Below are 14,460 nucleotides of genomic sequence, written 5' to 3' on the forward strand. Positions count from 1 at the left end.
AGCCTTGAAGCCCAGAGTGAGGAGTTTTTGTTCCGTATGGAGGTTGATAGGCAACTGTACTATCCACTGTACTATTTCACTGTACGTATGTTGTTGGTGCCTGCCAGGATCCCCCCGCCCCCTCCCTGCCCTGCCAGATTGTAAACCTCTTGCAGGCAGGAGCCCTCTTAATATGGTACTTATTATTGTAGTCATATTAAAGTCCTTTCTCTGTGCCAAGCACTGTTCTAATTAAAGGCAAGATAATTAGGTAGAACCCAGTCCCTATCCCACATGGTAGAGAAGCAGCGTGACGTAGTGGCAAGGGCCCAGGCTTGGGAGTCAGAGGTCGTGGGTTCTAATCCTGGATCTGCCACTTGTCAGCTGTGTGACTTTGGGTGAGTCACTTAATTTCTCTGTGCCTCAGTTCTCTCATCTGTAAAATGGGGATTAAGACTGTGAGCCCCACCTGGTACAACCTGTTAACCCTGTATCTCCCCTGGCACTTAGAACAGAGCTTGGCACATAGTAAGTGCTTAACAAATACCATCATCCTCATAATTGGGCTCACAGTCTAAGTGGGAGTGAGAACAAGAAATAAATTTCCATTTTAAAGATGAGGAACCTGAGGAACAGAGAAGTTAAGTGACTTACTCAAGGTGACACAGGAGGCAAGTGGGAGGATTAGAGCTCTTGTCCTGTGATTCCCAGGCCCATACTTTTTCCATTAGACCACATTGCTCTCAAGCTCCTAGGGAAGTGCTCTGCTCACAAAAGATGCTCAATAAATACCATTGATGATGATGATGATGTTTACCTGAAATATAGATTTTTTGATGGCTATTGCCATAAGCACATAAAAATGTCTAAAGGTAAGTGAATAAATATAAGGATTAGAGTCTATTAATTTAATTAGGGGTCCCAATGTAATCCCAAAAAGAATCTCATTAAAATGGAAATTTCCACACAATTTTGGGAGGTTTTTTTTTTTCCCTATAAATAAGAAAAGTGTACAGTGCCTATCTAGTTAGACTAGTTGACATAAAGAAGGGTGGATTTTTTTTTAGGTAGATGGTTCCAGTAGAGAGCCAATTAAAACATGCTAGTGCCCCTGGTAAACTCTGCTTTCTATTGATTTTCAGGGAATAAAAAAAATTTGCATTACAATACAAATGCTTTCTGCATAGTGGAATAAAAGTGGGGGGAAATATTACTTTCCAGCTGTCATCACTATATGGAACCAACTAAATTTTATTTTTTGACTGTGGTTTCAGGATATTTTGGAATGAAAAATAAGGCAGTCAGGATTGAAAATCAGACAACGTCAACTTGTCAGGGAGATCAGACAATGACATTCATTTAAGCTCCTCCTGGGTTTCACTAGGACAGAAGCAGAAAGCGTGTCAAAATTGGGAGCTGGGGTACCAAATGCTTTTACAATATTATGATTTAGTTGTGAAGGAAATGGTTGAAATAAATTTTGCATCATTCTCTAGCTGTGAAAAAAGCTCTGACATGGATTGTGTTTGAAATGAATTTGATCCTTGATTTATAGGAAGAGCATTCTCTCCTCTGTGTGTACTCCCCACCCCCATCCCTTCTCCACACCATCTTTCTCCTTCTCAAATCTCCAAGATTCTGGCAGAACTGATCCTCCTGCCTTGGCCCAGAAACTCAGTTTAGCATCACAGCCCAGCCGAGCAGCGATGCCTAAGGTTCTGGTAGAACTGATTGTCATGTCTTGGCCCAGGTCCTCAGTTTACCATCACGAGCAGAGGTTCCCAAGGTTCAGAGTGATGTGTTCAAGAGCTTGAACTGGGATGTGAGTGAGGGCATGACTGGGGACGAGGGCAGTGCCACGATTTTTTTCTGGGTAGGGGCCCCAAAAGGCCAGGAAAGACAGAAAGAAAGAGTACCAGAGTTGTACGGGGACTGAGAGGGGAAGGGAATGAAGAAGAAAGAGACAGGTAGGAGGAATGGGCAGTGGCCAAGACGGGGGGCAATAGAGGGTGGATGGACAAAGGGAAAAGAGGGGCAGTGATGACTATTATCTCTCAGAAACATACACACACACAAAAATCATAAGCGCTCACACATGCAGGCACATGGAAACGTAAGCACACACCCTCATAAACGTTTGGATATGTACAAACACCCATGTGCAAGAAACACAGAAACTTATCAACTCACACAGACACACAGAAGCAGAGACATATGGAGAAACAGAAACATACCAGTGTGCGTGCGCACACACACATATATAAATATTACAGAAGCAGCACGGCATAGTGGATAGAGCATGGGCCTGGAAGTCAGAAGGTCATGGGTTCTAATCCTAGCTCTGCCACTTGTCTGCTGTGTGTTCTTGGGCAAGGCACTTCACTTCTCTGTGCCTCAGTTTCCTTATCTGTAAAACGGGGGACAATGTCCAACCCGATTTCTATGTGTCCACAGCAGCGCTCAGTAGAGTATCTGGCACATACTAAGCCCTTAACAAATACCATAATTATTATCATTATTAATTATTATTGCGTAAGGTGCCCCTGAGGCTATGGGACACGGCCCATAAAAACTGGAAACTATAGAGATATTTCCTGTTCTTAATTTCCTCTCTTTCCCACTCAACTCTTCCCATCACTGTCCTTCCTCTCCTTCCTTCTGAATCGTCAGCACCTTCTGTGCCATATTGGCATTGACTCAAAGAGCCAAGGCTGTTCATGAGCCTTGGACCCTCTGAGGAGCAAGGGATATGTACTGCCCATCCCACAAATGTTTAAACTGTTCTCTGTTCCATTTTGATGGCCCAGTCTCCAGCACCAGAGGGCCCTGGAGGTGAGCTAGTGAGATCGTTAAGCATCAAGTTGGAATCCTGTTGATGTAAAATAATAAAAGTTTACCTGTTCACAATCCAGATGCAACTTCAGTTGTAAGGAGTAGTCATAATTTGGGGGCAAGGGGGTGAAAGCACATTTTTAGATTAGATGGAATTCAAATAGGTGGGCCCTCCATTGGTTCGGTTCCAAAACCTCCTCTCCCATTTTCTGAAATACAGTTCATGTTTTGGTTCTGTGAGTGAAGAAGGGGCCATTACTGTTCTCATGTCTCTTCCATCTTCAGTAATGTGTGAATCTAGAGAGAAGAGTGTGAGATGCAGCTAGGCAATGGGAAAATCCAAATGTGATTTAAAGGATGATTTAGTCACATAGAGCCCAACTGGGAAAACATGCCATGGTTACACTTCCCCTCTTAAAGTTGTAGTATAGGTGTCTCCTTACCCACATTTAATGAAGCCCTTAAAATTCAGGTGATCAAAGCAACCTAGGCTGAGAACATGGAATTGGCTATACAAGTACATTGTGTTAACTGAGGATTTAATTTAAGTGGGCTGCTATAACATTGGTGACACCGGCAATTTATGCCTAGTAGAAGTGAGCCTAAGTAAAAAGAATATATATATAATTTTGTGTTCCATAATGGAGCAAAGTTCTAGGGAATGTGTCACTGTCCTTTAGTTGGGATTTGGTCTGAATGATTTTTTTTCTATTATTCCATGTTTGCCTATTTTATAATTGGTATAATTGTTTAACAAGGCTTTTATTTTAAATACAGGTGAACCAAGGAAATTTGATCCGAAGTTCAGAGGTCCTATTCACAACAGGTAAGCCTTTCGGTTTTCAGTAGCATATTTCTTTGGATCTCTGCATGCTTTTAAATCATTTACTATGAATGGCATATTATGGCCTCTGCTATTGGAAAAATGATGAAAATTTCTGCCCAAATGTCACCGTATTTACATAAAAAAAGCACAGAGGATAATTCTTTGGGAGTTCCAGGAATGCTCTCCCCTGTTCAGGAAATTACCTTCCCCAAGTTAATAGGGGGTAGAGTTATTATTTCAGGCCAACAAGGAATCCAGAAAAAACATGCTTTAACCACTTGGTGAGCCGAAAAACAAGTTACAGTAGTTGTTTTATGCACCTGTTTACTCAGTGACTCACTATTGCAAATGCATAGTCTCCATGACAACTTCTGTAACACTGGTTTTTTATGCTACTCCACTTCGAAAAAGCAGAGCATTTTCTTAAAGAGGCCTATTCACCATTGAATCACAGAAGGGTCAGTACATTTAGTAATGCTCTGGGGAAATAGGCATTCTTCTCAACTGCATTTTTGTCAGAGGTTTTTCAGCATTAAAACTTATTCAAGTATTTCTCATTTTGTCTCCATCTCCGAGCTCGACGTTCTTCAAAAGGGGAGGGAGGAAGAAGGAAAGCTGATTTCTTGGGTAGTTATTTTTCTGGTGTGGGATTGCTTTCTGGTCGTTCTAGACAGCACTAAGCCGAAATGTGAAATAATGATTGGCTTCCTCGATATATTTGCCAAACTGCCAGTGTGTGTATTTTGCATTTAGTACTAATTCTCCTCTTCCCTTCTTGGCGATGATGGGAGGGTGTCCCTGGGCTAAATACCTGTTTGTTGTTTTTTATAATAATTAATTAAAGGATATGAATCATTTATATCAGGAGGGGCAGACTGGCTGTGTTGTTGCTTTTTTCTGGAGTCGGGGTAAATTAATTTTCTCTCTTTGATGGAGCCTAACATATTTTGTCTCTGATACAGACCACTTCTCTCAATATGGACCATCAGTGCACCTTAGTGTCTTTATATATGATGGTTGCCCTCTTGCCCCACAGCTACCACAGCCAATCCAGGGTGAAGATAGGTGATAGAAGTGTAGTTTTCACCATCCTTTGAAGGTCCGCCGAGATGAACTCCGTTTATCCCGAAAAGTAACAGAGAAATTCTCAGCCAGGGGCCACTGAGATTCTAATCATGGGATCCAGTGGCCGAGATATGCTGAACCAACTGTGAAAAGTACAGAGAGAAAGGCCATTTATTTTTACCAAGTCCCTTTCACTGTGACCTCATCCCTGAAATACCTTTAAAAGATGAAATATTCATTGTGTAGGCAGCAGGGGCACCCTTATCTGAGGCTGAATAGGGCATCTGTGGAAAAGCACTGTCTCATGTCCCCTAACGGGTTCAAGGCAGGATGGAAAGATGGCTGGGGTGGACATGTGAGAGTCATGACAGCTGGAAGAGAGAATGGAAAGATAGTCATTTCCCAGATTGTCTGTGTGCCGGCCACTGGGACTAGGCTGTTCTTCCTGGGAAAATGGCCATTGGATTTTTTTTTTTTAGTGAGTCCTTTTTCTCCCACCCTTATCTCCCCTTTGTGGCACAACACGGCCTTGCCAAGGGAGAACAGAGAGCAAGCACCCATCAGACCCTTCACTGGTTTTTCCAATGTCCAAACTGTTCTCCGGGTGTAAGTGGTCCCCTGCGATGACTGTCATGAACCAAACCCCAGTCTGACGTTACACAGGCCAGGGCTGAACTTCAGGACCTCAGCCTGTCACCCCATAAAGGACCAGTGGGCTCGGAGTGGCAGAATGGCCACGTTGGCTGTGGCGACGGGAAGGGCAGTGGTATAGAGCCAGCTACGGCAGCACGGCCAGGCTGTGAAGCAGAGAAAGAGGGAGGTGACCGGATCCTTCCTCTCTGCTTCTGCTTCATTAGCCTCCTTGTCACCTCTCTGCTCTGGGATGCCATTTTGGCAGCTGGAGTCCCCTCACTGGGGGGCTTCCAGTCTAGGAGAAGTGGGCATGGGGACATTTTATGCTGGAAGGTTTGGGGAAAGTGGATGAATGGTGGCCCCTTCAGAGAAGAGCCAAGTGACCTACAACAGTGAGGAGAGAAGCAGCCTAGTCTAGTGGTTAGAGCATGGTCCTGGGAGTCAGAAGGACCTGGGTTCTAATTCTGGATCTGCCACATAATAATAATAATTTGGTATTTAAGTGCTTACTACATGCCAAGCATTGTTCTAAGTAGATACAAGCATTGTTGCTAGGTAGATACAAGGTAATCAGGTAGTCCCAAGTGGGGCTCACAGTTTTAATCCCCATTTTCCAGATGAGATAATAATAATAAGAATAATTTTATTTGTTAAGCGCTTACTATATGCAGAGCACTGTTCTAAGCGCTGGGGTAGATACAGGGTAATCAGGTTGTCCCATGTGAGGCTCACAGTCTTAATCCCCATTTTACAGATGAGGTAATTGAGGCCCAGAGAAGTTAAGTGATTTGCCCAAAGTCACAGAGCTGACAAGTGGTGGAGTTGGGATTAGAAGCCACGACCTCTGACTCCCAAGCCCGTGCTCTTTCCACTGAGCCACGCTGCTGACATTGGACAGTCACTTAACTTCTCTGGGCCTCAGTGACTCAGTTAACTCAATGTAAAATAGGGATTAAGAGTATGAGCCCCATGTGGGACAGGGACTGGGTTCAACCTGATTAGCTTGTATCTACCCCAGAGCTTAGAACCGTGCCTGGCTGAAATATCATTTTTTTTAAAATAAGGAGGCAGGGCGAGAGAGGGGCCCATTTGCTCCTTCCCAGATTCTGCATGTGAAGGGAAGAGTCATCAAGGTGTGTCCTCTGGGTTTGTATGTGTGGGAATGTAGACTCTGGGTGTTTGTTTGAACATATGTGTGTGAGTATGCATAATAATAACTGTCATATTTGTTAAGCACTTACTAAAGGTCAAGAACTGTAGAACTGGGGTAGAAACAATATAAGCAGATTGGACATAGTCCCTGTCCTACAAGAAGAGCCTCACAGAGAAGTTAAGTGACTGGCCCAAGGTCACACAACAGCTAAGTGATGGAGCTGGGTTTAGAAGTCAGGTCCTCTAGCTTCCAGACAAGCAATACCTCTTTCCTCTAGACCAAGCTGCTTTTCATGCATGTGACTGAAGAGTTTGTGTTCAGGTGTCTATTCTCTCATTAAACTGAGAGTATTGAGACCTAATGTGTGCAGAGTACTATACTGAGCACTTGGGACAGTGTAATAAAAGTGATAGTTGTGATCCCGACCCTCATAGAGTTTAAAATCTGGTGGAAGATTTTACAATTTCCATAATTCTGTATTCTTCCCCCAGTCTTGGACCACTTCCCTTCTTCCAAGGAAATATCCCCCAAGGAAGCCACATTCCCTCTCCTACCTTGAGCCAGAGAAAATAGGGATACACTGTTTCTTCTGACTTCCAGGCTTTGTTATTATCCCAAAGAAAAAAAAATTGCTCTATTTCATCTAGGAAATACTCTACCCAGTGTGAGGCTATAGCTCAGCATCTCGTTGTGTTGTACAACTGGCCTGAAGGGTTAGATAAATGAGAAAAGGATTATCATTCTCCTTTTATGGATGATGGGATGAGATGGAGAGACTAGAAAGGATATGATATTTGCCTAAAGCTACTTAGATAGAAGTATTCACTGAGCGCTGCTGTATGCTGTATTTTCAGAGAAAAAAAAACAAAACCTTGGTCCTGTCTTCAAGGGAGTTTATAATCTAATGGGAGGAAGGATGAACACTTCAGGTGCTCCAGTGCTGCCCCAGGGCTCAGTACAGTACTTGGCATACAGAAAGCTCTTACCAAATGCTTCTATTACTATTATTAGTAGTAAAATATTACTACTACTGTTAATAATAATAATTAATAGGAAGCACTTGACAGTGGCCACAATTATTATTAACGATGATAAGGGCCCTAAAGGAAAGGTGCTTAGGAAGATATCATGGAGGAGCTGAATCAGTTGAGCCTCAAGGTAGGAAAGGGATATTGATTAGCAAAGAGGTAAATACATCGAAAGACAGCTGTATTTCTGCTCCTTACTGGGTTGGAGGCAGTGTGTTGGATGGTGATAATGGTCGTTGTTAAGCACTACTATGTGCCATGCACTGTACTAAGTGCTGGGATAGATACACAGTAATCAGGTTGGACACAGTCCCTGTTCCACATGGGGCTCACAGTAGAGAAGCAGCGTGGCTCAGTGGAAAGAGCACGGGCTTTGGAGTCAGGGCTCATGAGTTCGAATCCCGGCTCTGCCACTTGTCGGCTGTGTGACTGTGGGCAAGTCACTTAACTTCTCTGTGCCTCAGTTCCCTCATCTGTAAAATGGGGATTAAGACTGTGAGCCCCACGTGGGACAACCCGATTCCCCTATGTCTACCCCAGCGCTTAGAACAGTGCTCGGCACATAGTAAGCGCTTAACAAATACCAACATTATTATTATTAAAGTTGCACAATGTGCTTTTTCAAAAATCTCTTTCGGACCTAACGTATTATACTGTGAGTCCAATCCCAAGTATTTAATATAATGCTCTGCACACAGTTAACACTTAGAGAAGCAGTGTGTGGCTTAGTGGATAGCATACGAGCCTGGGAATCAGAAGGACCTGGGTTCAGAGAAACAGCGTGGCTCGGTGGAAAGAGCCCGGGCTTGGGAGTCAGAAGATGTGGGTTCTAATCCCACCTCTGCCACTTGTCTGCTGTGTAACCTTGGGCAAGTCATTTAACTTCTCTGTGCCTCAGTTACCTTATTTGTAAAATGGGGATGAAGACTGTGAGCCCTACGTGGGACAACCTGATTACCTTGTATCTACCCCAGTGCTTCGAACAATGCTTGGCACATAGTAAGCGCTTAACAAATATCAACATTATTATTATTCTAATTCAGACTCCACCACTTGTCTGCTCTATGACCTTGGGCAAGTTTTTTATATATTTGTTTATGGTGTTTGTTAAGCGCTTACTATATGCCAGGCACTTTACTAAGCACTGGGCGATACAAGCTAATCAAGTTTCTATATATCGAGATCAAGTTTGTATCTCTATATTCCGACTCCCCCACTTGACTGTATGTGTGCCCTTGGGCAGGTCAATTAACTTCTCTGAGCCTCAGTTACCTTCTCTGTAAAATGGAGTTTAAGACTCTGACCCCCATGTGGGACATGGGCTGTGATTAGTTTGCATTTATCCCATTACTGAGTGCAGTGCCTGGCATATAGTAAGCACTTAACAAATACCATTAAAACAATAAATAGATGCCATTGATTGATTAAATGAGGGACAGAGATTAAAACGGCCCTTGCCAATTTTATTAGTCTTTAAAATGGAAATATATATATATTTTTTACAGTAGCGGAACAGATGGAATTGTAGAGCCAGAAATAAGATTAATAAATAGTCTCTCCTACCCCCTTGCTCAACCATTGAAGAAAAGTGGTCATCCATATGTTTATCTAAAAGGTTTTTTAGAGTTTGCGTTTGCATCAGACTCCTGTGTTTAACCACTTTGATCATCAGTACCATTTTTCTGGGTGTTCCACATTTGCTCTGTATCTTTTGGGAACCAAAATGTCATAATAAAGGCCTGACTAGTGCAGGCTGCCCGAAAGTCTGGAGATTTGGGTTCTAATAATTAATCAATTGTATTGATTGAGCATCTATTGTGTGCCGGGTAGTAGTAAGCACTTGGGAGAGTACAGTGCCACAGAGTTGGTAAATACATTCCCTGCCCACAACGAGCTCCCAGTCAAGCAAGGGGAGACAGGCATTAATACAAGTAAATAAATTACTGATAGGTACTGAAGTTTTGTGCGGCTGAATGTGGAGTGTCTATCAAGCATTTAAAGGGTACAGATCCAAGTACATGGATGATGCAGAAGGGGGAGGAAATCGGGAAAATGAGGGATTAATCGGGGATGGCCTTTTGGAAAGAGATGTGACCTTCATAAGGCTTTGAAGATAAGGAGAGTGGTGGTTTGGCGTATTTGAAGGGGGTGGGAATTCCAGGCTAGAAGGACATGGGACATGGGATGCCATGGGAAAGAGGTTGGCGGCAAAGTAGATGAGATCAAGGTACAGTGAGCTTGCTGACTCTAGGGGAGTGAGGTGTGTGTGCTGGGCTGTAGTAGGAGATAAGCGAGGAAAGATAGGAAGAAGAAAACTGATTGAGTGCTTTAAAGTCGATGGTAAGGAGTTTCTGCTTGATTTACTAGAGGTTCTTGAGAAGTGGAAAGACATGGACTGATTGGTTTTGTAGAAAAATGATCCATGCAGCAGAGTGAAGTATGCACTGGAGTTGGGAGAGACAGGAGGCAGGGAGGTCAGCGAGGAGGCTGATGCGGTAATCAAGGTGGGCCAGAAGAAGTGTTTGGATGGGCATAGTAGCAGTTTGGATAGAGAGGAAAGGAAGATTTGATCATGTTGTGAAGGTAGAACCCACAGGATTTTGGACAGATTGAATGTGTGGATCATATGAGAGAGATGTTGCAGGTAAGATTATGGGCTTGTGAGACAGGAAGGGTAATGGTAACATCTGCAGTGTTGGGAAAAGGCAAAGGAATGACAGGGTTTTGGTGAGAAAACAAGGTGTTCTGTTTAGATATGAGTTAAGGTTAGGTTCAAATATAGGGTTAGTACCAGCTCTATCACTTGACTGCTCTGTGGTTTGGGACAAGGCATTTAATGTCTCTGTGCCTCCATTCCTTACCTGTAAAATAGGGATTAAATCCCCCTTAGATTTTGAGCCACATATTCATTCATTCATTCATTCATTCATTCATTCAATAGTATTTATTGAGCGCTTACTAAGTGCACAGCACTGTACTAAGCGCTTGGAATGAACAAGTCGGCAACAGATAGAGACAATCCCTGTCCATTGACGGGCTTACAGTCTAATCAGGGGAGACAGATGGACAAAAACAAGACAACTTAATCACAATAAATATAATCAAGGGGATGTACGCCTCATTAACAAAATAAATAGGGAAATAAAATAAATAGGGTAATATATACCAATGAGCACAGTGCTGGGAGGAGGGGAAGGGAGAGGGGGAGGAGAGGGGAAAGGGGGGCTTAGCTGAGGGGAGGTGAAGGGGGGGCAGAGAGGAAGCAGAGGAAGCAGAGGGAAAAAGGGAAGCACAGTCTGGGAAGGCCTCTTGGAGGAGGTGAGCTCTCAGTAGGGCTTTGAAGAGGGGAAGAGAGTTAGTTTGGGAGAGGTGCGGAGGGAGGGCATTCCAGGACAGCGGTAGGACGTGGGCCAGGGGTTGACGGCAGGATAGGCGTGAACGGGGGAACATATGAGACAGACCATTTTGATCTGCTTATATTGCATCTATTCCAGTGCTTAGCATGTGGTATGCTTAAAAATACCATAATTATTATTTTATTCCCTCATATTACATGATATCATTTTGTGATTCTATCCCAGTACCTGATGAATTTTTTTTATCAATTTGACCCTGCATCACGAACTAAATTCAGCATTTCATTAACTCTGAACCCCTGGGTCTTTTTCTGCTGTATTTTTTGCCAAGCCAGTATAACAGAAGTTCAAGCCGTTTTGAGCTTAATATTCTCTTTAGTTTAGAAATAATGTCTAGGAAGAATGTGGTGTAAATTCTGAACTGTAGCAGGAATGGCCCAGCTAATTCTGAAAGGGAATCTGGGATTCATTTGCATATTCATCACTTTCAAGCTGCTGCCTCATAATGTGTTTTTCTAACTAGACAATCTAAAGGGGCATCTGGAAGGAGATGAGGATTCTTTGGAACCCGAGGTTCGTCCTGTAGGCTAAGCCAGTAATAATTCAGGAATTGGGGCAGTGAAACTGGAAACAGGGAAAGGGCTTTTAGGAGAGAACAAAGAGAAACAGTACCATCCATTGGAAAGAGCATGGGCCTGGGAGTCAGAGGACCTGGGTTCTAATCCTGCCCTGATCAAATGCTTGCTGTGTGACCTTGGGCGAGTAATTTAACTTCTCTGTGCCTCAGTTCTCCTGTTTTCCCTCCCACTTAGACTGGGAACTTTATGCGGAACAGGGACTGTGTCCAACAACTTGTATCTACCTCAGTGCTTAGAACAGTGTTTGTTTATCTTTTAATGGTATTTGTTCAGCATTTACTAGATGTCAAAGACAAGAAGAAGTTGGAACCCTTGCCAAGAACAGGATGTTGGTGCCCTTTTGTCAGACAAGCTGGGGAAGAAGCTGTGGCGTGAGGAAAGCATGTGACTGCAGAGGAGGGACACCCAGCAGAGCTCATAGGCTGTACCAACTGAAACTTTTATTAAGAACATAGATCATAGCTCAGGAAGCAGTCTAGGACAAGGGAAAGGTTTGCATTTTATGACCGGCTTTTATTCTCTTTTGACCCAGTACTGGTGTTATTCCATTAGTGGTATTTATTGAGCATTTACTGAGACCACAACAGTGTCCTAGACCTCTGAGAGGAAAAATAATTATGGTATTTGTTGAGCGCTTACTATGTGCCAGGCACCGTATTAAGAGCTGGTGTAGATACAAGCTAATCAGGTTGGACACAGTCTCTGTCCCACATGGGGTTCATATTCTTAATCCCCATTTTACAGATGAGGTAACGAAATCACAGAGAAGTGAAGTGACTTATCCAAGGTTACACAGCAGAAAAGTGGCAGAGTCAGAATTATTCATTCAGTAATATTTATTGAGAGCTTACTGTGTACTTACACTGTATTAAATGCTTGGAATGTACAATTCAGTAACAGCTAGAGACAATCCCTGCCCAATAACGGGTTCACAGTCTAAGTGGGGGAGACAGCAAACCCAGGTCTTTCTGAGTCCCAGGCCTGTGATCTATTCATAAGGCCATGTTGCCTAGTGGAAGCAACCAGAAACAGAAAGACATTTCCTGCCCATGAGAAGCTTACATTCTAAAGCTAATTCCTGAATAAATTCAAAGTTGGGGGTGGGAGGCCAAACTGAAAGTCATTAAATGGTGCCATTGTTGGGTCATGTAGCAAAAAGTTGTGAAACGTTAAATGACAGCAGTCGTAAAACGGGCCTGGGAGTCCAAAGGACCTGCCTCTGCCGCATGTCTGCCTTGTGACCTTGGGCAAGTCACTTCACTTCTCTCTACCTCTTTTACCTCATCTGTAAAATGAGGATTGAGACTGTGAGCCCTATGTGGGACAGAGACTGTGTCCAACCTGTATTACTTGTTTGTATTCACCCTAGCACTTAGTACAGTGCCTGGCACATAGTAAGCACTTAAAGACCATAATTATTATTATTAGTAGTAATAGTAGTAATATCAGCAATGATATTTACATTAAGTTCCTCCTGAGCTCAGTGCACTTGGAAGATGTAACAGAAGCCCAAGTCATATACCCCTGCTTATGAGGAGCTTACAGTTTAAAGGAGGTGATACACTTGAAACTCTTTTCCATTTACCCATTTAGATAAAGGGAATATGCATATATTCTCAAGCACTAAGGCCTCCCATAAAAATACATTAGTGAAAATGAAGGATTGATAAAAATCAAGTGTTGATAATGAGTTGGGCAGTCAATCAATCAGTGATATTTATTGAATGCTTGCCGTGGGCATGGCACTTGGGGAAGTTTGGTACAATAAGGTTGGTAGACGTGATGCCTGCCCACAAGAAGTTTACAGCCTAGAGGGCAATGCTTTCTTGGGGAGGTCAGATTTTAGGGTGGCTCTGAAGGTGGGGAGGATGGATGTCTGGCAGTTAGGTGGGGGTAAGTGAGTTTCTGACACTAATGACAACATAAATAAGGGATCCACCGCCGGAAAGACGGGAGCAGGGAACAACTAAGAGGGCTAAGGACTTCAGGATTACAAACCATTCATTGATTCATTCATTCAATAGTATTTATTGAGCGCTTACTATGTGCAGAGCACTGTACTAAGCACTTGGAATGTACAAATTGGTAACAGAGACAATCCCTGCCCTTTGACGGGTTTATAATCTAATCGGGGGAGACGGACAGACAAAACAATAGCAATAAATAGAATCAAGGGGATGAACATCTTATTAAAACAATAGCAAATAAATAGAATCAAGGTGATGTACATCTCATTAACAAAATAAATAGGGTAATGAAAACCACCAGAAGATAAAAATTAGGAAACATTTTGCTGATATTTGGCCCAAGTTAAGATTTCTAGTAATGATATCTAAGCACTTACTGATTCTCACCTGTGTCTAGTTCCCACCTGTGTATTCTTTCTCACTGCTTAATACGGTGCTCTGCACACACCAAGTACTTAGTAAATACTATTATCAATCAATGGTAATTTATTGAGTGCCTACTATGTGCGGAACACTATATTAAACGCTTGGGAGAGTACAACAGAATTAGCAGGCATGTACCCTGCTGCTGAATGCACTGTACTGAATGCACTCTTGGGCAGTGCAGCAGAAACACAAGACAGTTTCCTTGCCCATAAAGAGTTTACAGATGTTTAAGCTTTTTAGCTAAGAAAATTACCAAGGTCTAGCCCAATCAGATATAGCCAGTTTTCCCTATCTTTAAAAACGTATTTGTTTTTCATCCTTAAATATGTGGCCTTGTACTGGTTTTATTACATTTTTGTCCTATTTTATTTCCCCAGTTTATTTCCCCAGTTTATTTAGGTCACTTTCAAGCTATACCTGACTTCCAAAATGTTAAGTCCCACCCAATTTCACATGAGCTGAAAATTGGATGAGCTTTCTCACAATTCCTTTGACCAGGTCATCAATAAGGATATTGACTACTATCAGGCCCAGGATTGATCTCTATGGGTCATCAT

At 42.8% G+C, this 14,460-nt stretch overlaps 1 protein-coding gene across 3 annotated transcripts in view; it reads left to right on the plus strand.

The window, feature by feature from the left end:
- Nucleotides 1-14,460, plus strand: part of SLC44A5 (solute carrier family 44 member 5) — a 355,152-nt gene that overhangs the window by 235,953 nt on the left and 104,739 nt on the right. For all 3 annotated transcript variants that reach the window (XM_029062743.1, XM_029062744.2, XM_029062742.1), the window contains exon 2: nt 3,589-3,637. In XM_029062743.1, the coding sequence (XP_028918576.1) occupies nt 3,589-3,637 (49 nt within the window). The remainder of the gene's footprint in view (nt 1-3,588; nt 3,638-14,460) is intronic.

This window comes from Ornithorhynchus anatinus, chromosome 4, assembly GCF_004115215.2.
Source record: "Ornithorhynchus anatinus isolate Pmale09 chromosome 4, mOrnAna1.pri.v4, whole genome shotgun sequence".
Taxonomy (NCBI): Eukaryota; Metazoa; Chordata; class Mammalia; order Monotremata; family Ornithorhynchidae; genus Ornithorhynchus; species Ornithorhynchus anatinus.